The sequence below is a fragment of the Canis lupus genome, chromosome 1 (genome assembly GCF_048164855.1).
Source record: "Canis lupus baileyi chromosome 1, mCanLup2.hap1, whole genome shotgun sequence".
NCBI classification, from domain to species: Eukaryota; Metazoa; Chordata; class Mammalia; order Carnivora; family Canidae; genus Canis; species Canis lupus.
Window position 1 is genome coordinate 41596143 of NC_132838.1, and position 23119 is coordinate 41619261.

Sequence of the window (23119 nt, forward strand, 5' to 3'; positions counted from 1 at the left end):
AGAGCAATTTAAGCAAATGCAAAGCTACGAAGAAAGGATATTGACGAATCTGCCTTAGGTTGCTTTCACAGCAGTGAGTCATTGCCTTAAGGTAAAAGCTCATTTCTTGTGTTCTCAGACCATTCAATTCACTAAAAGTCAGTCATTGTTTTTGATTAACCAGGATGTGTGAAAAATCTTGTCTAAATGGGTTAGAAATGAAAGTGTTTGCCCTGAACAAAAATGTATAGTCTTGAAGATGAGAAATACGGCTGGTTTTGTTGAACTGAGTCATCTCTGAAAGGGTCTCTGCCTGAGAACAAACCCCTTATTCCCAAGTATTTTGAAACACGAAATTAAAGTGTGTGTGTGTGTGTGTCTGTGTGTCTGTGTGTGTCTGTGTGGTGGGCTGTTCATGTCAAGTGTATGTCTTGGGTAGAGCAAGTGGATTTTACAAGAAGAGGGACTTTCATGTTAGTTCAGTTCCTAATTGCAAGTCAAGGTGACTCATTTGGGCAAGTGAAGGTCAATGTATGCATCTATGTAAAGAGACTACTGATTCATCACTGGCTGTTTTTTTACAAGTGAAGATGCCTAAAACCCAAGTTTCTCCTTATTTGTCTCTTAGTGCGTGTCATTTTTGAGGTTGTAAGTGAAAGCTGAGTTTTAAGCACAAAGGAAAAACTATCCTACACAGTGAAGAAAAAAATTGACCCAAGAATTTCTCAGAAAAAAACGTAGTGAATTTTTATAAGTTCTTTGAAGTTGTTCTTGAATGACTGAATTCATTGTCCAAAGACTCAAAGGAGTTGGAATGAGCTGGAGTTTTCTACTCTGCCATTTTCAAAGTATTGGTAGAGCCAGGTCCTAGTGCCAGAATGTGGGAGAGATTTTGAATAGTTTCTCCTTCATTAACTATAATTTTAGCTGTTTTGGTTTTGATTGAAATTATCCTGGTTGGTTCAGTTGGTTAAAGCTGGTGTGAGCTAACTTGGACAAGTGCCAGATGTCTGGAGAGAGACAAGCTTGTTCTGTGTGGGGAGACTGTCACCTATCCCCAGTGCCTTCTATCCTCTTCCTCCTGGCCAACAGAGGTGCTCAACCTCTTGGCTCTGTGTTCTGGATTTAGAACAACCTCTGATGCCCCAGGCAGGTGGGGGTGGAGGTGACCTGAAAAATAGTCATCAGTCTCTGGGGGCCAATCATGGTAGTTCTATCTCTGTTGTCTGTGAAAAGTTGGGTGGGGAACCTACCTGAGGACAGTTGACCACTTCCACGGGGCAGAGATGTGTCAGCCTTGACCCCTTCTCATTGTGCTAGGACTCCAGGGCCCCCACACCAGCCATCCCATTTCACACAGTCCCCCACTAGATCCTTTCCTTTCACTCTTCAGGGACTGCCCTTTCCTGATGATGAGCTTCAGGCATAGGACTCCCTGGGAAAATCTCAGACTCTTGGTGAAAACCTCAAAGGGAAGGAACAATGCTGATCTTAGATATGGGTAAGATATAAGAAATAGTAAAAGGGACTATAAGAGAAAAGAGGGGAACTGAGTGGGGAAGTATTAGAGAGGAAGACAAACCATGGTAGACTCCTAAATCTGGGAAACAAAGGGTTGCAGAAGGGGAAGTGGGTGGGGTGATGGGGTGATTGAGTGATGGGCATCAAGGAGGGCAAGTGAGGAGATGAGCCCTGGATGTTATACTATATGTAGAAAAATTGAGTTTAAGTAAAATATTAAACAAAAAATAAATCTACGTAGAGCAGACCTGCGCACAAAATCTAGGTTGATCTCAGAGCCAGAAAAGCTGGGGAGAAAGTTGCTGGTTACTTCTTTTATTTCACTTTATGGCAGTTGGTCTAGAATCCCACATAGAATCCTCTGTACCTTAGAAAACGTTCAGAAGAAATGAACTTTATCTATTTTACCTCTGAGAAACTTTTTTGAGTGGCTGCCAGTAAACCTCACCAGCTTTTTCAAGAAGTTCCTAAAGGCTACTTACTGTATTTGAGCATCTTTGTGGTTTCTTTCAGTTGCCTGCACAGAAATGTAATGTTACGTACAAGGGACATACATTAGTGTCTCCCTATAATGTTACACACATACACATGCTGTTTTCTGTTTACGGCTTCCCTCCCCACCTCTTTGCCCTTAACCTTATAATAAGCTCATTCATTTGTAACTCTACTTGGCTGCATGATTTTAGAGTAGATTAGTGCAATTGCTTTTCCCTGGTAAAAAGAGGTAGCTTGGCAGTGGTATTGAGGGAGAGGAAAGCTGGCTAGCCGGGGAATGCAATACTAGAAATGCAAGACCAGTACATAGCACTGACTCCTTTAGAGAAATGTTTGTTGTCTGTAGAGAAATAACCCCAGCCTCTTAGCCGAGCGACGGATCAAGCCTTCAGTCCTTTAGATATAAAGATACATTAATAAACAGACACTTTGCGAGGAGAGAAAAACTGGTCTGAAGGGAATTTCTCAGGCTTTTTGATTGTCTGATTGCACAAACATCGCCTAGTCCATTTTTCTCACAATCCGAGAGAGGAAGTGGCATGAATGGGAATGTGTTTGGAGCTGGGGGGTGGGGACAGGAGGGAGAGAGACGCCCCCCCCGCCCCCGCCCCCGGCCCCGGCCCCCATCCGAAGAGGCTCCCCGGGAACCTGCGGCTCGGCCCCTCCGCGGCCCCTGCGCCCCGCAGCGCTGTGCCCGGGCGGCTGGGGGGGCGGGTGTCGTGCGCCCCGGGGCAGCGGCGCGCGGGGGGCGCAGGGGCGCGTCTCCGGGAGGAGAGGCCGCGGCCACCGCGCGGGGCCACCGCCCGGCCGCGAGCCAAGCCCGTCCTCTCCGGGGTCCACACACGGGCGGCCGCGCGCGCCTCCGCGCACACACGGCCGCCTCCGCGCGCACCTCCCACGCCCCGGGCCGCGGGCCTGCCGGGCGCCAGAGCCCCCCCCCCCCCCCCCCCCGCGGGACGCCGAGGGTCCTCCGCGGCGTCTTTAAGGCCGCCGTCCCCGCCCCGCCTCTCCCCCGCCCTCCCCGCCCGTCCTCCTCGGAGCCGCCGCTCCTCCCGACCTCCCCTGGAGCGGGGCTGCCGGGCGTGCGCGGCGCGCGGAGCAGGTGCGGCCGAGCCCGTCGCATGCCGCTGCCCGGCCCGAGGTGCTAGCGGCGCCGCGCGCGCTCTGCCCCGCTCCTCCGGGCCGCACTCGGGCTCCGGCGCGCGGGGACATGTCGGTGGCGACGGGCGGCAGCGAGGCGGCCGGTGGGGCCGGCGGCGGCGGCGGCGCGCGGGTTTTCTTCCAGAGCCCCCGGGGCGGCGCCGGCGGCAGCCCGGGCTCCAGCAGCGGCTCAGGCTCCTCCCGGGAGGACTCGGCGCCCGTGGCCCCGGCGGCCGCTGCGGGGCAGGTTCAGCAGCAGCAGCAGCAGCAGCAGCAGCGGCGCCACCAGCAGGGAAAAGTGACAGTGAAATACGATCGCAAGGAGCTTCGGAAGCGGCTGGTGCTGGAGGAGTGGATCGTGGAGCAGCTGGGTCAGCTGTACGGCTGCGAGGTAGCCGAGCGCGGGGCCGGGAGGGTCGGGGCTCCCTCGCCCCGCGGTGCCCGCACCGGGGTGCTCCGGGGCTCGGCTCTCGGGTGCGCACCGCTGCCTCCTGGGGACCCGGCGCGGGGAGCGAGGCGCAGGCGTCCTCTCTCCGGGGTGCCCCCTGGCGCTGGGGCGCGACCGTCGGGAAGCTCCTGTCCGGGTGCAGATGCCGTGTGCCCGGCGAGCCGTGCCCCCTGGATGGCTGCGGGGAGCACTGGGTCTCGCTAAGCGCGTTGCTTTTCTCAGAGCCCGGGGCGCTTCTAGGCTCCAGCTGCAGCTACACGCAGCGGAGCTCGGGAGGGCTCACCCCAGCGGCGCCTAACCCCAGAGCAGTCCTCCCTGGCGAGGTCTTGGCCGTCCTGATTTTTGTGGGGAGGGAACGGGGAAGGGACCTGTAAGCTGCCTAACGGAGAGGAGAGGCCCAGGGGATCTCAGAGGACCCCTGGATTCCTGAAATTCTATATCAAAATCATGAGATGAGAGCGTTCCCTTTTGCAGCCAGCCCCGACGCGTGTCCCCATAATTCATCCTTGCATTTACCCAAGCTGGGCTTGGTAAACGGGCTTTGTTGGGCTTTGTTGAGGCAGCTTTCTTTTCTTTTCTTTTTTTTTTTCCTGGCCGAGCTCGGTTGCTCCCATTGATGGGCGCAGAGTGAGAGCCTTTGGCAAACCTGGAAGGGGGCCTGGGTGAAAGGAAGGTAGCTCTGTGGGTGGTGTGCTGGATGCCCGGGATCCACCGGCTTCCCCTCCGCCCGCCCCGACAGCGTGACCTCCCACGGTTCAGGGGCTAGGGTTCGCGCTCAGGTCCGACGGACGCGTAGATGCCTGATGTTAGGAGAAACATTTAGAATAAGCCGTAACAAACGCCTGCTAGAAAAATGATCGAAGCCAAAATGATTCCCCAGGAGAGTCTTTAATAACAGCGATTCTGAATGAAGTATTGTACTTCTCTTAAGGGCGTGGAGTTTGGGAAGGGTGGGAGAATGAAGGGAATTAATAATTAAGGATATAGCTTCTAAGTTATAGCCAGGTTTGTGTCCATACAGCTGTTAAGCCGTTCAGCAAAAAATGAAAGCCAGATGAACTCATTGGCTTTTCTACTGGTTTGGGGTATTCTGTTTTTCACACATTTTATAGCCTATTGTGAACACATCCTTTCCTTAGTATTCTCATTGCACGAGGCAACAGCATCCTTATTAGGGACTACTGATGAATGATTAGGATATAATGAAGCTTGGCTATATGACTAATGGGCTTGTAAAAATATGTTGTTTCTCCAGCCTGGCTCTTCCAAAAAGCCATTTTAATTGCCTAAATAAAAACTGGCCAACATAGGAAATGTTCCTGGGATTTTTTTTTTTAATGGGAAGTTGGCGAAACTCTTTCAAGAAACACTGCATTTGATTTAGATGGGATTGCTGTTGGGTGGATGGATGTGCCCAGTCTTGCCTCTGTAGAGTCCAGTTCATTGTCATTTATTTCACACTGACCTTTATACTCCATTTTGGATTTGGAGAAGATTTAATAGAAAAACTACTGTTGAAATTAACAGCACTTTAGCAGTCCTCCTTTTATGGGAGACTAATTAGGTGTAGTTGCGAAAACTAGAGAGTTCTGGCCCCTTAGCAGGTTGGCAAATCAAATATTTGAAAAATTCTTCAGAATAATTGGGAGAAATGGTAGATTGGATGTTCACTAAATTGAACATGAGGTTAGGTACATATTTTAAAGGGCAAACATGACCTTGAATCTTTTCCTTGTGCATCTCTTCTCCTATTTTAGACCTTCTGACGTACAGCAAACAACTAGAGATATGAGAGAGGGCTATGTGCTGCCAGCATGTCATTACGATGTGGCAAGTGTTTCTCTTCAAGTTGTTTGTCATTTTAGGTTGAAGGGATATTGGTCATTGAGAAGGTTGTTGGCAGTTTGTAATTACCAAGCTGATGATACATCTTACTTTAATGATAAAAAATGTGTGGACTTGTAAGTAGCCATATAAAGAATTATTTTCTTCCATCTATTTCTCCACTGGGGGGGCTCTATTTTTAGCTTAGCTTCTCTGGTCTGGTAGCCTTTCCTTGCTGATGGCTTCCAGCATGTCAGCCTTTACTTTCTTAATCAAGAAGGACCTACCCTGGCTAATAGCGCTGAATCTCATGCATATAAAGGGTAGGGAATGTTCCTTTTACACTTAAAATTGGTAATGTCAAATTTTTATGGCATGCAATTGAAACAGAAAGCAAATTTGCCAGACTTCAAACTGGCCAGAGGCCTGAGCTTTCTGCCAAGTTGGGGGAGATGATGAACCCATATTTAATTTCAGAAGAACTTATATTAGGCAGGTCAGCAGTTGGATGACTTGTCCTTTTTAGAATGGAAAATAGTGATCTTTTGGAGAGGCATAAAACATGATATTTAAAATTAGGAGTAGGAAAGAAGAAGTACACAGAATAAGTTTCTAGCTGTGGTCTTATCTAGAAGTTTGCAGTGACCAATTTTGTATGGAGAATAATACAAAGACAGCATCCGTGGAGCAATTATTAGGTGCTGTTCTCACAGTCTGTATGGACTAATTGATTTAGTCTTTGCAACAACTTTATGAAGGGTGCTGTTGTCTCTGCTTTCCAGACCAAGAAACTGAGACACACAGTAAGAAGAGGCTTTCCCAAGCTCGCTGAGTTGGTGAGGGCAGGGTGTGGGAGTGGGAGTGGGAGTATGAACCATGGCAGTGTGGCTCTGAGCCCATATGCTAACCACCGGGCCTGCCTCTTAAGTTTGCAAGGTCCGTGCAAGAGAACACATGGAGGCCCGCATAGCATATGCCTAAATATCTATAAATAATGAATATGTAATAAGCATTAGAAAAAATTTATTCTATCTACCTGCCTTGAAATGATATCTCATAGTGGTCTGGAAGGCTAGGTTTGACTTATGAATGCTCAAACTTCCCAGAGCTCAAAGCTGGAATGTAGAGCTGGAGAATCCTGTGGTCTAGGGTCTGCTTCCTTTTCTTCCCACCCATGGTACAGTCTCACCTGGTGAAGAGCATTTTGTCCACTTGCATACCCAATCTCTGTCTATACCCTTTGTCACCCCTCAATCATACCTTTGCCTCAGACCAGTGGTAGAGGCCCCCTTGGGAGGACAGATCTGGGAGGAGCCTGTTCATGTCCTGGAAGTGGCTTCATATTGGATCAGGAAACTTTGGGGATCTGCAGCAGAGCCTAAAACCAGACAGAGGAACAGTAGTTTTGGTTGGGTGGGTCCAGTCGGTCATAGCACATCTGCAGGAAGATGGGTGTGGGAGAATTAGGGCTTAGGACCATGGCCCTCCTTACCCACTCTAAGGGCAGGATCGCTGAACACCACATCAAGTAGCCTTTTGGATATAGAGATAAATGTTTTTATAAATTCTAAAATGCTTAGTTGTGTTTATAGTTCTCCATTTCATCTTCTTGTATAGATAAATTTTCAGCTAGAGATTTGGTTATAATGGAACTGTTAGGATGAATCTATATCCACATTTAAGAATTTCTGTTTTAAGAAAGAGATTTTCATATCTCTTCCAAACCCAGACAGTTTTTAAGAGCATTTGGAATCTGGCATAGTGTCTACTTTGACAAGTATTGCAAGATGGCTTACTGGATAAGTCATATCATTTTTTCTCATCTTGCCCCAGCATCAAAGATAACATCTGTACTTCCAGTTTTGCAATTTGATTTGCTTTGGAAATAAAAGCCTGTTGTTAACCTCAGATTATTAAAATGCCTGTAGCAGCCTCACCGTAAATAGACTTGTGTGCTGAGGGCATTTCCTGGGTTATCCTGAGGGTCCAGTTAGGAGGGCTTTCCTTTTGTGGCAGCTGTCTGCATTTTAAAATGTGGTTTCTGGCGTATGATACCTTTTTATCTTCCCTGACTCCCTGTCATACTCATTCTGTAGGTCATGTTTTTCCAAATTTTTTGATGGTGAGCCTAGTAAGAAATACCCTTTAGATTGCTGCCGGACTCACAGACACATGGATTCACAAAGCACCACTTAATATTACTATGTATTCTAAAGAAAAAATTACAAAGGTAATACAAAATATGACTTTATTAATGCTTAAATACTATGTTCTGTTCTATTTCATTTTCCAGAATTGCTGGTTGTGACCCTCTAAATTGGTTTCAGGGATGCCTGGGGGGCTCAGTCACTTAAGTTTGGCTCAGGTCATGATCTCAGGGTTATGGGATTGAGCCCTGCATCTGGCTCTGTGCTGGGCGTGGAGCCTGCTTAAGATTCTCACTCTCACTCTGTCCCTCCCCCCAGCTCATGCTCTCTTTCTCTCTAAAAATAAATAAGTAGATAGATTTCATAACACAAGTTTGGACAGTGGCATGCAGTTTTAAAGATACCCCTCCAGAGGCTCAGTCGGTTAAGTGTCCTACTCTTGATTTCAGCTCAGGTCATGGTCTCAGGGTCATGAGATCTAGTCCCAAGTTGGGCTCTGTGCTTAGCGGGGACTCTACTTGAGATTCTCTCTTTTTCCCTCAGCCCCTACTTCCTTTGTCTCTCTAGAATCTATAAATAAATCCTAAAAAAATATATTCCTCCAGAGAGGAAAAAGCCTAAACATGTGTGATAGAATTAGCTGGTGTTTATTAAGTGTGCTCTATGCATCAGGTATGATTCATGTAGTCCTAGTAATAATTTCTGATATTCACATTTTATGGATATAGAAACTGAGTCACAGAGATGTCAGAAAGTTGCCCCAGGGCTTACAACCGAAATGTAGATTGCATGCACTGTGTGCACGATTTCATTTTGTAGTTTACACCCTGCATGTCCAGGAATTCAGATACACCTTTCCCACTGCACTGAACTGCTTCTCAAGGCAGGACAGAACCAGGCACCTGTGAACTTCCATAAACTCCCCACTCCCCAGGCGTGGCTGTTGGAACCTCTCAATTTACTGATCTTGCATGTAGGGGAGACACCACCGTCAGGGCAGTTGTTCTTGTACCTGGATCAGGCTTCTAGTTTTAAGTTCAGGTCCTGGTTTTGTATACAGATTCCCACCCTACGATGTCACATTTCCCCATTTTGCTGCTTTCTTAGTACCTGAGCCAGAAGGTAGAAACTATTGCTTAGAACTTGTTTTGTGGCTTATCTGGTGGATCTCCATTTGTTTGGGTATTGGAGAGTGAGTAGCCTTTTTTAAAAAAAACTGCTTTTTTTTTTTTAAACCTCCGTAAACTCAATCTGTAAAATATTAAGGAATAAAGTAAACATACTAGAAGTCTATGAATAAAATAATTCTAAATTGCCAAGGGAAGAAAAGTACTTTACACATTTCCCTTGTGAACAGTAGTTAGGAAAATTTAGGGCTGAGGCGGTCGTTAAGAGAGTAAATGCTCCTCAGCTAGAAGAACCTGAAGTCACATGATGGCCCCAGTGTTTAGAAGTGGTGAGAGAGTAGGCAAGGTCCTCAATCTCTCTTAGCCTCACCGCCCCTTATGTTTAAGGGGATCACCCTGTCCTCTTTGTAGGGTTGTTGTGAGGACCGGATGGGAAAGCCATGGAACACAGTAGCTGGAATGTGATAGGCTCATAGTCGCTGTCGTACCTCGAACCATAACCAGACATTAACTATTGCTTATCCTCTATGATGTGGGCAGAGGACAGGAAGGAAGAGAAAACAAGGCACTCCCATCTATTTGGTGGTAGAATTTGGAGAAGGATGTGTGGATACTTTGGGGTCAGGGATGTTGGTACATGTTTGAACTTGAACGTGGGCAAGTAGTCTCTTGTATCATTCCCCTTTCTCCTGGAATCGTCCTTATTCTGGAAGTTCCTCTGGGTTTTCATGTCTATATGGAGAAATTAGACTTCAATCGGTGTTGATTTTCTTTGTGGTGGCCTCGTATGGCAGAGCACAATTCTTCAACTATGAAGTATTTGTTTGAATGAACGAAAATGAGTCAATCATCAGAAAACGTTTTATAAGTCATTGATGTTTCAGCATTGAATTAGTTGGTGGCATTTCTTTATTAGAGTCACAAGACAACAAAGTAGATTTATGGTTTTGTTACAGTAATCCATATCCTACTCTTGCATTATTACTATTGTGTTTCAGCGTTGTTGAAAAGTAACACCTACCCTTGTTGACTTATTTGCTCCAAACAGGAATTTACAGATCGTGGTTGCAGTGCATTGATTTGTCAGCTTAGATCAAGAGAATTCTTTCGAGAATCTGATGTTCCTTGGATTTCTTGCCCACCTGCTCTTCCTTGGCTGCTGTGGCCCTTGGCAAACGACCACTGCCTGTGGTTCTCACCTCGGATTCATGTTTGCTTCTGGGGTCTTCTGCTTTTCCCCCAGCTCTGAAACGACCTTGCAGCAAGGGGCAAACCTTGCCTAATCGATAGCTCTCCTTAGAGTCTCTCTTTCTAGATGAGGGAAGAGTAAAGTCTGAACCGTCTCTTCCCACGTAATGCGTGCCTGCACTGTGCGCGCGATTTCATTTTGCCGTTTACTGCCTGGTCTCCCGTGCCCTACTTGGCCATTTCAAACCATCACCTGTCTTTTCCAGGCCACTTTTCTGAGCTCTTCCCTTCCCTTCAGCCTGGTCCCCGGCCCCGGCCCCCTCCTGTGCCAGTAGGTGCAGCCATCAGGGGGCTTCTTCCCTCCATCACCCTCCAGCCGTGGATGGCTTTGCAGCCCTGCTCCCCACGGGCCCAGGCACCCCAGCTCCCCACGGGCCCAGGCACTCCAGCATGTGCACAAACCCAAGTCTTTCTCCCCTGCTAGAAACAGCGACGGCGATCACCTGCCATGAGAAACACTCCTCTTCCTCAATCCTGTTTGGCTGTGGTTGCTACTCCTTCTCCTCTTTCCATCTCTTTTTTCCAGATCTTTCTCCACCCATGACAGATGCTGTTTATCCACCACAGCTGCCCTGAGGACCTTGCTGTTTCTCAATCTGGGAGGTTTGTGTGAGTCTTTATTTGCCTTGGCCTCCTGCCTCGTTGAGCACCCTTGCCACTCCCCGTGGAAGCCTTTGGCTTCGGAGGCAGCCTCTGGGGGTCTCACACTCTTCTCTAGCTACTCTTCAAGCCCCCTTCTGGGTTTTCTTTCTGTGCCCATCTCTTTGGCCTGATGTTGCACAGGGTCTGTCTCTGGGGCCTTGCTCTGCCTTTTAGTTTTTTTTTTTTTTCCTCTGCTCTCTCACGTTCTTTCTGGATGATACGAATATTCCCGTGGCTTCGGTTGCTGGCCATATGCTGACAACTCTTCAATCTGTATTTTTAGCCCAGATCTGTTTTCTGAGGACCAGACATATTCAGAGAGTTTTGCAATGGACAACTGCACTTCGATATTCTATGGGAGCCTCATGGCTGACTGGTCTGCAAATGAGTTTACCTTCTTCCCTTCTCTGGTGAATGGCAGGTGCTGTGATCCACGGATGTCCCAGCCAGAGAGCCTGCTGGCATCCCTCCCCCTTGCCTCTGCCCTGCATGGAACACCTGGCAGCCACGAAGTCTTGTTGACGCTCGCGCCTTACAGCTTTGCAACCTAGTGCCTTGACTTCTCGCTGCCGCCACATTAGTGCAACACCTCAAAATTTCTCACTGATGGACACTTCCCACCTCAGTTCTCTCCAATCACTACCACCACGTGGCCTGGTACCACCGCCCGCAGCAGCCCCCTGCTTTGCTGCTGTTAGGGCGGCTTACCTCTGCCACTAATATAGCTCCACGCAGAGGGCCAGGTGACTTGTACATTCTCTCTCCCACAATCAGACTTTACAATAACTTTAGGAGGGGTGGTGGTATCTTCGTTTCTTCATTTTGTGGTGGAAGAAGCGAGCCCAGAGAAGTTGTTACCCATCCCTGTCTAAGGTCATGCTGACTCCAGAGGCACATAGCTACTATACTGCCACTGCTCCCAGCAGCTCCATTCATTGAGTGCTCACTGCATACCCCATTCTTGCAGTAACTCTGCAAGGTAGGAAAAGAAACTGAGGTATAGAGGGCTTGAGCAGCAAGGCCTTGGGCAGAGGCCACTTCACTCTCAAGGAAAGGGATAGGAACAGACACCTGTCTCTGGTTCCTGGGCTGGGACCTCCTCCGTCAGAGCCTTCCCCTCCAGCTACCCCTCACTGTGGCAATTCAAAGTGTTTTTCTGAAATCCAGACTGGATCCTATTTACTCTTGCTGCCTTCATGACAAAGCATGAGCCCTTAGGCCACAGCAAGGGCTCAGGGGCTCGCGCTCCCCACCTCTGTAGCCTTATCTTTTGCCTCTGTCCCGGAGCCTTGAGATTCTACTGCAGGGCAGACAGGAACCCCTTCAAGCTTGCTTTTCCCTCTGCCAGAACATCTCTCCCTGCCTCTCCTACCTTACTTGTCCATCTGTTAGCTGTTCTTCAAGCTCACCCTTGGGGGATCTCCACTATGAAGCTTCTCTGATGTATCTCTTCACTGGCAGGCTGGGTGACAGGCCTTCGCTGGCTTGTGTTTACCCCTTTTTTGGAACACTTGCTGTGATCCTGTCTCGCAACTTTGTGAGGGCAGGATCTTGTGATCCCTGCAGCCCCAGTGTCTCTTACACACCTGGGTGTACTGAGATGTCCAGCACCTGGTTGTCAAGTCAGTGTAACAGAAGCTGGCCCTCCAGACCATCTTCTGGAATTGCACATTTCAGAAAGACACGTCCCAAATTAACATGGCTAATCTAATGCGTCTCTGCCTGTGTTAGAAGTCTGCTCTTTCATTGTTGACTCAAAGTTTCGGCTCTCTTCCCTGGTTGTGAATTATATTTGCAGTCCTTTGAAGCTGTGAACAGAAAGGAAGTTGTAATGGGATAAAGCACAGAGGCAGGGGGATGAAAGTCTTCCAAGGAAGTAATCACAGTTTACTGCCACACTTCTCTATAATTTTAATTTTTCAGTATGTACAAGAATCCTATTTTATTTGCACAGCCATTGTTCAGTTCTTTGAGAGTGGAAATGCTTGTTGGGCAAAGAAGGGGTGAGTGCTTTTCCATCAGCAGATAAGATTCAGAGCAACAGGCTTACACAAGTCTTAATAGGACAAGAAATGAGAGCCAGGATTCCTGCCTATGCTTTCAAAGTTGAGGCCAACAAAGTCTCATCAGGTTTTTCTGAGTCAGCACTGGTGCTCTGGAAATCTGTTCCACACTGTAAAAGCTTAGAATAAAGAAGAGACCAGATTGTGGATTAGCCTCGAAAACACTACTTTATGGTTGAGGAAAAAAATGATCAAAGAAGGGCTTTTCCTTTTTTTAAGGATCTTTAGGGCAAACTGTGGAAGGGACTTTGGAGTATTGATTGATTGATTGATTGGTTGGTTCATTGGTTCATTCATTCCAACAGATACTTGCAAAGATGAAGAAAGGGGAATAAGAAGCCTTGATCCTTTAAAATTGAGTAAGAGGAAAAGAAAAAGAAAGGAACCGGGGATCCCTGGGTGGCGCAGAGGTTTGGCGCCTGCCTTTGGCCCAGGGCGCGATCCTGGAGACCCGGGATCGAATCCCACGTCGGGCTCCCGGTGCATGGAGCCTGCTTCTCCCTCTGCCTGTGTCTCTGCCTCTCTCTCTCTCTGTGTGTGACTATCATAAATAAATAAAAATTAAAAAAAAAAAGAAAAAAAAAGAAAAAGAAAGGAACGTTTTCTGTTACAGGGGAAGAATGGAGGTGTCAATATGATTGCAAGCCCTTTGAGGGTGGAGATTATGTCCTGTTCACAGTCATATTAGTGTACTCAGTACGTTTATTTCCTGCAAAGTGGCTCTGTGCTTCTTCCTTTACTGAAAGCCTGTTTTCAGGAAAAGGTATGATAAATTTGCTCACATTATAATGTAAATGACTAAACATACTTTAATTATCTTTTATTTTAATAGGAAGTGAAGTTTTAAGTTAAGAGAAAGTAATCTCTTAACAGCCAAACTTCAGAAATCGATAAAGCAGGGCGGGATATATTATTTTTGGACTGTGGGACCTCGTTGGCATCTATTAAATCTATGGAATCAAAACATGTCGATTGTTCCCAGGATGACATGGGAAGACCCTGTGAGACTTGATCTGGTTGGGCTGCTGCTTAATTAGCTTGATGACCTTGGCAAGTCATATTCGTGATAGACTTCTGTTTTCAGGTTTTCTTTTCTTATCTGAAAAAAGGAGGGTGGCCTGGGGTTTTTAAGCTCTACCGTGTAGAGCTTCTATAATAAAGGTAGCCCTGCGCTGCCAAAAATGAGATTTATTAAAAAGAGGGTGATATTTAAAGTGGTAGAAGAGTCTTTCTCTCTTAAAGCAAACCTGAGACAAGCATTAGGCTAGTTCACCAAGGGATCATCTAATTGCATAGCTAATTCCAGTAACTAAAGTGAGAATGTAGTATCTATCCTTCTCTTGGCATGATCTCTTATGTGATGTGCTTTGGATAGGAAGAATCAAATTGAGAAACCTTTTTAAAACACCCTCCTCAGGATGTCTGGGTGGCTCAGTGGTTGAGTGTCCGCCTTTGGCTCCTCATCCTGAGATCCTGGGATCTCCCTTCGGGCTCTCAGCAGGGAGCCTGCCTCTCCCTTTTCCTGTGTCTGCCTCTCTTTCTCTGTGTCTCTCATGAATAAATAAATAAAATCTTTAAACAAAACAAAAGCCCTCCTTCCCTCCTCCAGCATGTCCTACTATTGACTTCTAAGTTAAATTTGAAAACTTCGCAGTGCAGATATCATAGGTATCTATCTGCCTTTTTGAAAAAAAAAATGTAATTGGGTTAACTTTTAAGAGCTGGCATATTCAACTTAAAAATTTTCAATGTATAATTTATAATATTGGCTGTTGGGGGGCTTTTCCCATTCTAATTATTTGTCCTTTATCTTGGCAGCTCATAATTAACTAATAGTGGTATTTATCTTACCTTGTTTTGAGATACAAAATGAGCATCTGAGAGGGAAAATAGTAACAGGTTTTGGAAGTAAAATTTTTAAAAGGTAAAGGGTACAAAGTAGTCTAAATAAGAGTTAGAATAAATATGTATAAATAAATTAATTTTCACTGGGGAATTTACTCCTAGAATGACATTTTGTAGTTAGTTTTAGAACATGCATGACAGGATAGAAAAAAGAAATTAAGATTTTCATGGACCGTTGTGGTGGGAATTGGAAAGCAAAATTTTTTGCTCTTCATAATATTTGTTTATTTTGTATGATGACAGAATCCATAAAGCACCAGCAGATAATCCCATTCAATCTACACAAAGACTCTGTGATATAAGTAGCTACTTCGTGTTTTTAAAGATTTATTTTAGAGAGGTGAGGGAAGCACACATATGGAGTGGAGGGGCATAGGGGGAGAGAGAATCTCAAACAGACTTCCTCCTGGGCGCAGGCTCACTTCCACAACCCTGAGATCATGACCTGAGCCAAAATCAAGTGTCAGATGCTTAATGGACTGAGCTGCCCAGGTACCCCAGTAGCTGCCTCATTTTTTTTTTAAGATTTTATTTATTTATTCATAAGAGAGAGAGCGAGAGAGATAGAGAGAGAGAGAGGCAGAGACACAGGCAGAGGGAGAAGGAGGCTCCATGCAGGGAGCCTGATGTGGGACTCGATCCAGGGTCTCTAGGATCACATCCCCGGCTGAAGGCGGCGCCAAACCGCAGGGCCACTCAGGCTGCCCAACTGCCTCATTTTTAAAACAACAGAACTGAAGCGCAGTAGCACCTGGGTGGCTCAGGCCTTTATGCATCTGACTTGGGCTCAGGTCATGATCTCAAGGTCTGGGGATAGAGCCCTGTGTTGGGCTACCTGCTCAGCCAGGGGTCTGCCTCTCCCTCTACCATTCCTTTCACTTGGGCTCTCTCTCTCTCTTTCTCTCAAACAAATAAAAAAAAAAATCAACAACAAAAAAACCCCAACAGAACTGAGGCTCAAAGAGGCTTAGTTTCATGCTCAAGTTTAAATTGCCTGCAGGAAAAAAGAGGAAGACTCACACTTGGAAACAAAGAGCATCAGTGTCACTCCTCAACTCTGGTCATTTGTTTTTTTTTTTTTTTTTTTTAGTTTATATATATATTTTATATATTTTTTTACATTGTTTTTAATTGGAGTTCAATTTGCCAACATATAGCATAACACCCAGTGCTCATCCCATCAAGTCCCCCCACTCAGTGCCTGTCACCCAGTCACCCCCACCCCCACCCACCTCCTTTCCACCATCCCTTGTTCGTTTCCCAGAGTTAGGAGTTTTTCATGTTCTGTCTCCCTTTCTGATATTTCCCACTCATTTTTTCTCCTTTCCCCTTTATTCCCTTTCACTATTTTTTATATTCCCCAAATGAATGAGACCATATAATGTTTGTCCTTCTCTGATTGACTTATTTCACTCAGCATAATACCCTCCAGTTCCATCCATGTTGAAGCAAATGGTGAGTATTTGTCATTTCTAATGGCTGAGGAATATTCCATTGTACACATAGACCACACCTTCTTTATCCATTAATCTGTTGATGGACACCGAGGCTCCTTCCACAGTTTGGCTATTGTGGACATTGCTGCTAGAAACATTGGGGTGCAGGTGTCCCGGCATTTCACTGCATCTGTATCTTTGGGGTAAATCCCCAGCAGTGCAATTGCTGGGTTGTAGGGCAGATCTTTTTTAACTCTTTGAGGAACCTCCACGCATTTTTCCAGAGTGGCTGCACCAGTTCACATTCCCACCAACAGTGTAAGAGGGTTCCCTTTTCACCACATCCTCTCCAACAGTTGTTGTTTCCTGCCTTGTTAATTTTCCCCATTCTCACTGGTGTGAGGTGGTATCTCGTTGTGGTTTTGATTTGTATTTCCCTGATGCCAAGTGATGCGGAGCATTCTCTCATGTGCTTGTTGGCCATGTCTATGTCTTCCTCTATGAGATTTCTGTTCATGTCTTTTGCCCATTTCATGATTGGATGGTTTGTTTCTTTGCTGTTGAGTTTAATAAGTTCTTTATAGATCTTGGATACTAGTCCTTTATCTGATAGGTCATTTGCAAATATCTTCTCCCATAACCCTGGTCATCTGAACCCATTCTAGCACGTTTGCCCCATATACTGGGCAAAAGGCTCTTTTGCTTAATTATTTGATACATTTTCAAATATGCTTCATCTTAGCCAAACAGTTTATAGGATTCCATTCTATGTTTGCAGTTTATTAGATGAACCATTAACAGGATTCAGCTATTTCTTTAGAAAAACTCAAATCCATCGATTTTCAAGTATTTATCATAGGAAGCGTGCTACTTATTTCTTGGATTGTAAAGTCTGCATCAACAGTTCGTATTAGAGCTGTTACGTTCTCCTGGTGTCCACATGGATGGAATTTTGAAGTTAAAAGTTAGAAACTCACTTTAAATAAAACATTGGTTACAAAGTAAGTATTTTATCCTGCATGTTTGAAAGCATCAGATATTACCTGTCACATGATAGAAGTAAAGAAATATGCTTCTAATAATGCTTCTAAATAAAATGTGCAAAGGCCTTCATAACTTCTTTTGCTTCTACTAAAGGATATTTTTGTCCTGAGCTGCTTGTTCAATCATCTGTTAGTGTCTTTTATGTTTTTTAGTATATGTGCTGCCGAAGTGAGTACATATCTTTTATGTTTTATGTCAGTAGTACAATTGACATAGATGTTCTGTTCATTTCTGCAAATGTTAATAGAATCAATTCTGTTTCAAGACAAATAGGTAAGGTGTTGAGATTTCAGATTGGTAAAGATGATTTTTTCTGTTCAGTTCTTATGAGCTAATACTCTACATAACAATTCTAATTAGTCAACTGGTTTTTCTTCTGTTTGTGCTGTTTGTGATAGGGTGTGGCAGCTCTCTGACAAGTCAAGAGAAAATGAGTCATTGATTTGTGCTAAAACATGATTATGCTTGCTATAATGAAAGTAGCCTACAAATATTACAACTAAAAAAAAAAAAAACAAAAAAACAAAAAAACAAAAAACATGTACTATCTCCGGTAGGCAAGTGCCTTTCATTAAGCTAGAATGTTCCATTTCTTCATCAAACCCCAGATGGTTCAGCATTCAGCAATCTTCTGCCAGAACCAGTTTATATGGATGGACGTTCAAATAAAAACGTGTATATTTAGGTAAATAGAACATTACCTAAACTAGCCTAAGACTTTCTTTAAAAGCATTTAGCTGCCAGTCAGGTCTCAGACCTCTAGGATATTTGCATGTGAAACTTCAGAGAGGGAGAGTGGGTTCCATTTTATAAGTGAAATATCCCAAATTTGAGTTAACATTACTCTAAAGAAGAAGAAAATGAGGAATCGGTCTGTTTATCATTGACACCTTACTGTAAATTGCCTTGCCTAAAGCAGCTTAAGCCAGGGAAGGAGGGCAAAGCATGAGATACAGAGTACATATGAAACATTTAGTGAAGGGTGAATTCTCGAGTCAGCCATCATGAGGAAGACACTGGCCCACCTGCCTCTGCTGGTGGGAAGCCGGCCTGGTGGGTGTGGTGTGGCTCTTAAGGAATTCAGGCTTTTCCCCCTCTAGCCCCACTTTATAAAGCCAAACCAAATGGAACAGCTCCTAGATATGGCTTCCTGCTGGTGGTAGGAAATAGGTTGTCTCATTTAGGAGATCCCTGTTGTTTACTATCATGGGTTCCTTTTAAATGCTTAACATCCAGGCCCAGTGCAGGGCATCGCACTATAAAGGAGGTGCTCCCATCTGGCTGGGGCAGGAGGGGGCTTGGTCTGCCCTGAAGGATGAGGCGGGCTCCCTGCACCTGCCTTTATTCACGGTGTGGTTATGGGTTGTCATCCTTGGCTTCCTTTAATTTCCCCTTTTAAATGATATAGCCCTCTCAGGGATGTTTTGAGGATTAATAATGTTAAAAAATCATCCCAGGAAAAGCGCAGGATATTTATAAAAGAACCATTAGCCACAGCTATGCTCTTTTTTGCCATGATCGATGCAGCCTTGTTACTACAGATATTTGAGTTAAAGGTACGCTCTTTGGCCAAAAAGAGAACAGAGGCTTTTGGAGTTTTTATTTTGAAACTTTTTTTGAGGGGGTTTCAGCTGTGGTTGAAAATTTTGGTCACACACCAGGCTTTATGACTGTAGAATAACCTAGACAGTGTCTCAGAATGAAAAATTTTATTGGGCTGCTTTAAGAGAATTGTTTTTTCAGTTCAAGAGAATTATTGCATTTGAGTTAAGTGATAATATGTCTATTACCATGTAACATTCATTCTGGATAAAAATCTTTTCCATAGGGTATCTTTCATATGTATCTAGAAAACGGACTGCAAAGATACGTGATAAATATTAATAGTGTTTTTTAGTGTCATTATGGATAATTTTTATTTTATTTATGTTTTGTACAATGAGCATGTGTTCTTTTTATATGAGAAATCTAAGGTTATTTTTAAAAAGAGTAGGCGTGGCTATGACTGCTGTCAGTGGTAAGAAAAGGGCTCCTTGCTCTTCAATGACACGAGCTGTCCTGTTCTAGGGCTTTATGATGTTAAGAGAAGCTTTCATGGTACTTTGCCTTCTCTTCTTTTTGAGGCAGCCATGCGGTTTTTATTTTTAATTGCAAATAATTAAGGAAAGAGTAAGTTCACAATTTTGATCCTATTTGATTCTTTACCTTTGCAGACCAGGTGCTGATAACACTTTTAGAAATCAAGGTGTCTGTATCTTTCTGGGTGGCTGGACCACCATGAGAAACCACATGATCGGGGATCCCTGGGTTGCTCAGTGGTTTGGCACCTGCCTTCAGCCCAGGGCCTGATCCTGGAGTCTGGGATCGAGTCCGCATCAGGGTCCCTGCATGGAGCCTGCTTCTCCCTCTGCCTCTGTCTCTGCCTCTCTCTCTCTGTGTCTCTCATGAATAAATAAATAACATCTTTTTTAAAAAAAGAGAAACAACATGATCAAGTAGAGTGAAGGGCCACATGCAGTTTCTTTTGCACTTGGCTTTATAGGCTCCACACTCATATTCAGTTACTTAGGTCAGCAGTGAGGTTGTTTCCTACATTTGTAGCATAGTTAGATTGCTTTGTCATATTCTGTATTCCTTCCTAGCATTCCCCAAGTCTCCAAAATGATTTTTTTAAATGTGCGCACATCACACTTACTCTTTGTGCTATAAAGTTCTGTGGGTTTTGACAACTGCATCTTGTCATGTATACTCTCTCACAGTATCACATCGAATAGTGTCATCACCCTAAAACATCTCCTGTGCTTCCCCCATTCAACACTTTCCACTTCTCGCCAGGCCCCTGATAAAAACTGATCTACATAGCATTGCCACAGTTTTGCCTTTTCTAGAATGCCATATCATTGGAATCATAAGTAGATAGCCTTTTCAGACTGGCTTCTTTCACTTAGCAATATGCATTTAATATTCATCTCTGTCTTTTTGTGACTTGATAGCTCAGCTCTTTTAAAAACTGAATAATATCCCATTGTATAAATGTACCACTGTTTATTTGTCTGTTTGGTTATCGAAGGACATTTTCGTTGCTTCAGGTTTTTGGCAATTATGAATAAACCTGGTATAAACATTTGCAGGCAAGCTCTTATGTGGATATAAGTTTCAAATCAGTTGCGTAAATATGCCAGACACAGTTTTAAATGCTAAGGGTAGAGGTGCCAGCGAAACTGCAGTGAACCGAAGGGGCAAAGTCACTGTGCTCTAAAAACAAATATAATGAGTAAACCAAAGTGGATTTGTCTCATTAGAAGTGCTGCGAAAGAAATAAAACAGGCCAATAGAATATAGGATAAGGGGTAAAATGACTATGGCCTGCTTGGTGGGACCAAGGAAAGACCTCCCTGGGCAAATTGTTACATGTGAACCTGGACCTACATGATGAGAGATGACCGCAGCCGTGCAAAGGCCCTGGGAGCATGAGCTTTCTCCTGGGGGCTCAGTTCCTGCTAAGACTCTGAGGCAGTCTGGACCTTAGACATGGTTGAGGGACTAGGGACGGAGAGAAATGTGAGATAATATCATGAATGAAATTTTTTTTGGAATTACCTTTTTTTTTAAAGCATAACATACAAAGTGCACACTTCCTGAATAGGTTGGTTGATGAATTTTCTCATACTGAACCCATGCGGTAACCATTCTCCAGATCAAGAAATGGAACACTGCTGCCACCACAGGAGTATCTGTTGTGTCCCCTTTCCATCATGAGCTCCCTACCCCACTGTAAGGGAATCTGGTTGACTCTGTCTCTTTAATGAATTTTACGCCTGTTTCTTTTGTTTGGTATTAAGTAGGTGCGATATGCCCACATTGTTGCGTGCCACTGAGGTTTGTTCATTTTAGTTATCATATAGTATATCCCATGTGTGAGTACATCACACTTCTTTCTAATCTGTTCTGCTTTTGATGGGCATTGGAGGGGTTTCCAGTTTGGGACTATTCTGAATCGAGCTGCTGTGAACATTATTGCATGTCTTTTGGTGAACATATGTCTGCGTTTCTGTGGGGTTATATACATAGTGGTGAAATTGCTGGCTTAGCGGGTGTGCATATGTTCAGCTTTGCTACATATTTCCAGATGATTTTATATGGCAGCTGAAAGTAATTATACTGACTTACATTCCCACTGCAGTATATGAAGGTGCCAGTTGTTTCCCATCCTTGCCAACACTTGGTGTTTTCTCTTTTCATTTTAACTGTTAGGTATACTACCACGTTGTGGTGTTTGCCTTTACCTGAGGACTTATAAAGTTCAGTCAGTCCCTTTTCATATACTTATTGATACTTTGGGTATCCTCTTTGTGAAGTGCCTGTTCAAATCTTTTGCCCACTGAAAAGTAAGATGTTGAGCCGGGTTGTCTGTCTTACTGACTTTTATGTATCCTGACTACTAACCTTTATATATCCTAGCTATCAGTCTTTTGTCAGAAATACGTGTTGTTGGACGTTTTCTCCTATCATGTGAGTTGTCTTTTTCACTCTTTTAATGTCTTTTTTTTTAAGATTTTATTTATTCATGAAAGACACACAGAGAGAGGCAGAGACACAGGCCGAGGGAGAAGCAGGCTCCCTGCAGGGAGCCCGATGTAGAATTTAATTCCCGGACCCAGGATCATGCCCTGAGCTGAAGGTGGGCACTCAACCGTTGAGCCACTCAGGCGTCCCTTAATGTTGCGTCTTTTGATAAGTAGAAGTTCTTAATATTGTTAAATTTTCCATTTTTTTGCTCTATGGTTAGGGCATTTTGCATCCTGTTTGAGAAATCTTTTCTCCAAGGTCATGAAGATGTTCTCGTATGTTATCTTTTGGATGCTTCATTGTTTTACCTGTTATATTTAGATCTGTGCTCTATCTGAAATTGATTTTTGTGTATGGTATAAGGTAGGGATCAAGATTTATTTTTTTTTCCCCTCCAGTTGACCCTGCAGCATTCATGGGAGATCATCTTCTCCCCAATGCACTATAGTCATAAATCAGGGGACCTTGTCTGTGTGGGTCTTTTAGAGATTCTGATGAGTGTGTTTTAATGTTGGATTGGGCCTTCCCGTCTTGCTCACAGTACTCCCATTTCCATTTCCTGGCACAATGGCCCAAGCACTAAAATGGTGGATGCTTAGTAAATATAAACTATGCAGGGGGCAGGTCTGAACTTGCCTTTAGGCAAGAGTATTTATAATCTCTAGGCTCAGGCTCAAAGAAAAGATACTCAGATTTCATTTTAGAAAAGACTTTACTTGACTAGTTAATTATATTTCTCCAACATGCCCCAATATGGTTTTGGATCCATCCTGCTGATGAAAGTCCTAGGGAAAGTCAGTTAACTTCAGACTCTCCAGTTAGTAGTACTACTGTATCTATTCATCCATCCCTCTAGCTATCCAATAAATATTTTGTATGGGCCTACTATGTGCCGGGCATAAAGTAGAACTATTAAATAATGGGATTCTGTATAGAGCTTCTATTTTTAATTTTAGAATATTTGCTGTTTCTTTCCTTACAAGTTAAATGCTTCTTTCTTTACAAGTTGAATACTCAGTACAAGAAGGGTAATTTTGGAATTTTCTTCTATTTCTAGGATAGTTTTGTTGTTCTATTATAGTTATTTAAAATATTTTTGTGTGACAGTCTGGTTAAATAGGCACTAGGCTTAAATATTAGAACTTTTATGTTGCTATCAGAATATTTTAAAACAAATAGAGCCCTAGAAAAGAAAAAAGGTTAATTTTTTTTTAAAAGCACATTATTTCATCTGGTGAATTCAATGAGCAGTTAAATACTTTTCTTGTTTTCAGAATTTAGTGCCAGCCCAAAGACCACATTCAGTGCAATGGAGACACGCATTTTCAGGAGGTTGGCATTGTGCCCAGAAGGGGCCAGTTAGAGTCTTTACATCAGATTGTATTACGAGTGGGTGGCATGCTGAGCGCTGCTGTTGCTCTGGTACCTGTCCACTGGGGTGGGGGACCTGTCTGTTGATGGCTTCTCTTTAGCCACCATCTTGCTCAGTTATGGTAGGGCCCTGGTTCATGTCTCTCTGCTCCTTGCCAGG

At 44.3% G+C, this 23119-nt stretch overlaps 1 protein-coding gene across 5 annotated transcripts in view; it reads left to right on the top strand.

Moving 5' to 3' along the window:
- Positions 1-3084: 3084 nt before the first annotated feature.
- The window catches only part of PPP1R14C (protein phosphatase 1 regulatory inhibitor subunit 14C), an 86169-nt gene continuing 66134 nt past the window's right edge, over positions 3085-23119 (top strand). Inside the window, exon 1 of one of the 5 annotated variants that reach the window (XM_072827621.1) lies at positions 3085-3526. In XM_072827621.1, the coding sequence (XP_072683722.1) occupies positions 3206-3526 (321 nt within the window). In that variant the 5' untranslated portion in view covers positions 3085-3205. The remainder of the gene's footprint in view (positions 3527-23119) is intronic. The other 4 variants (XM_072827652.1, XM_072827637.1, XM_072827631.1 and 1 more) reach the window with 4 other exon arrangements.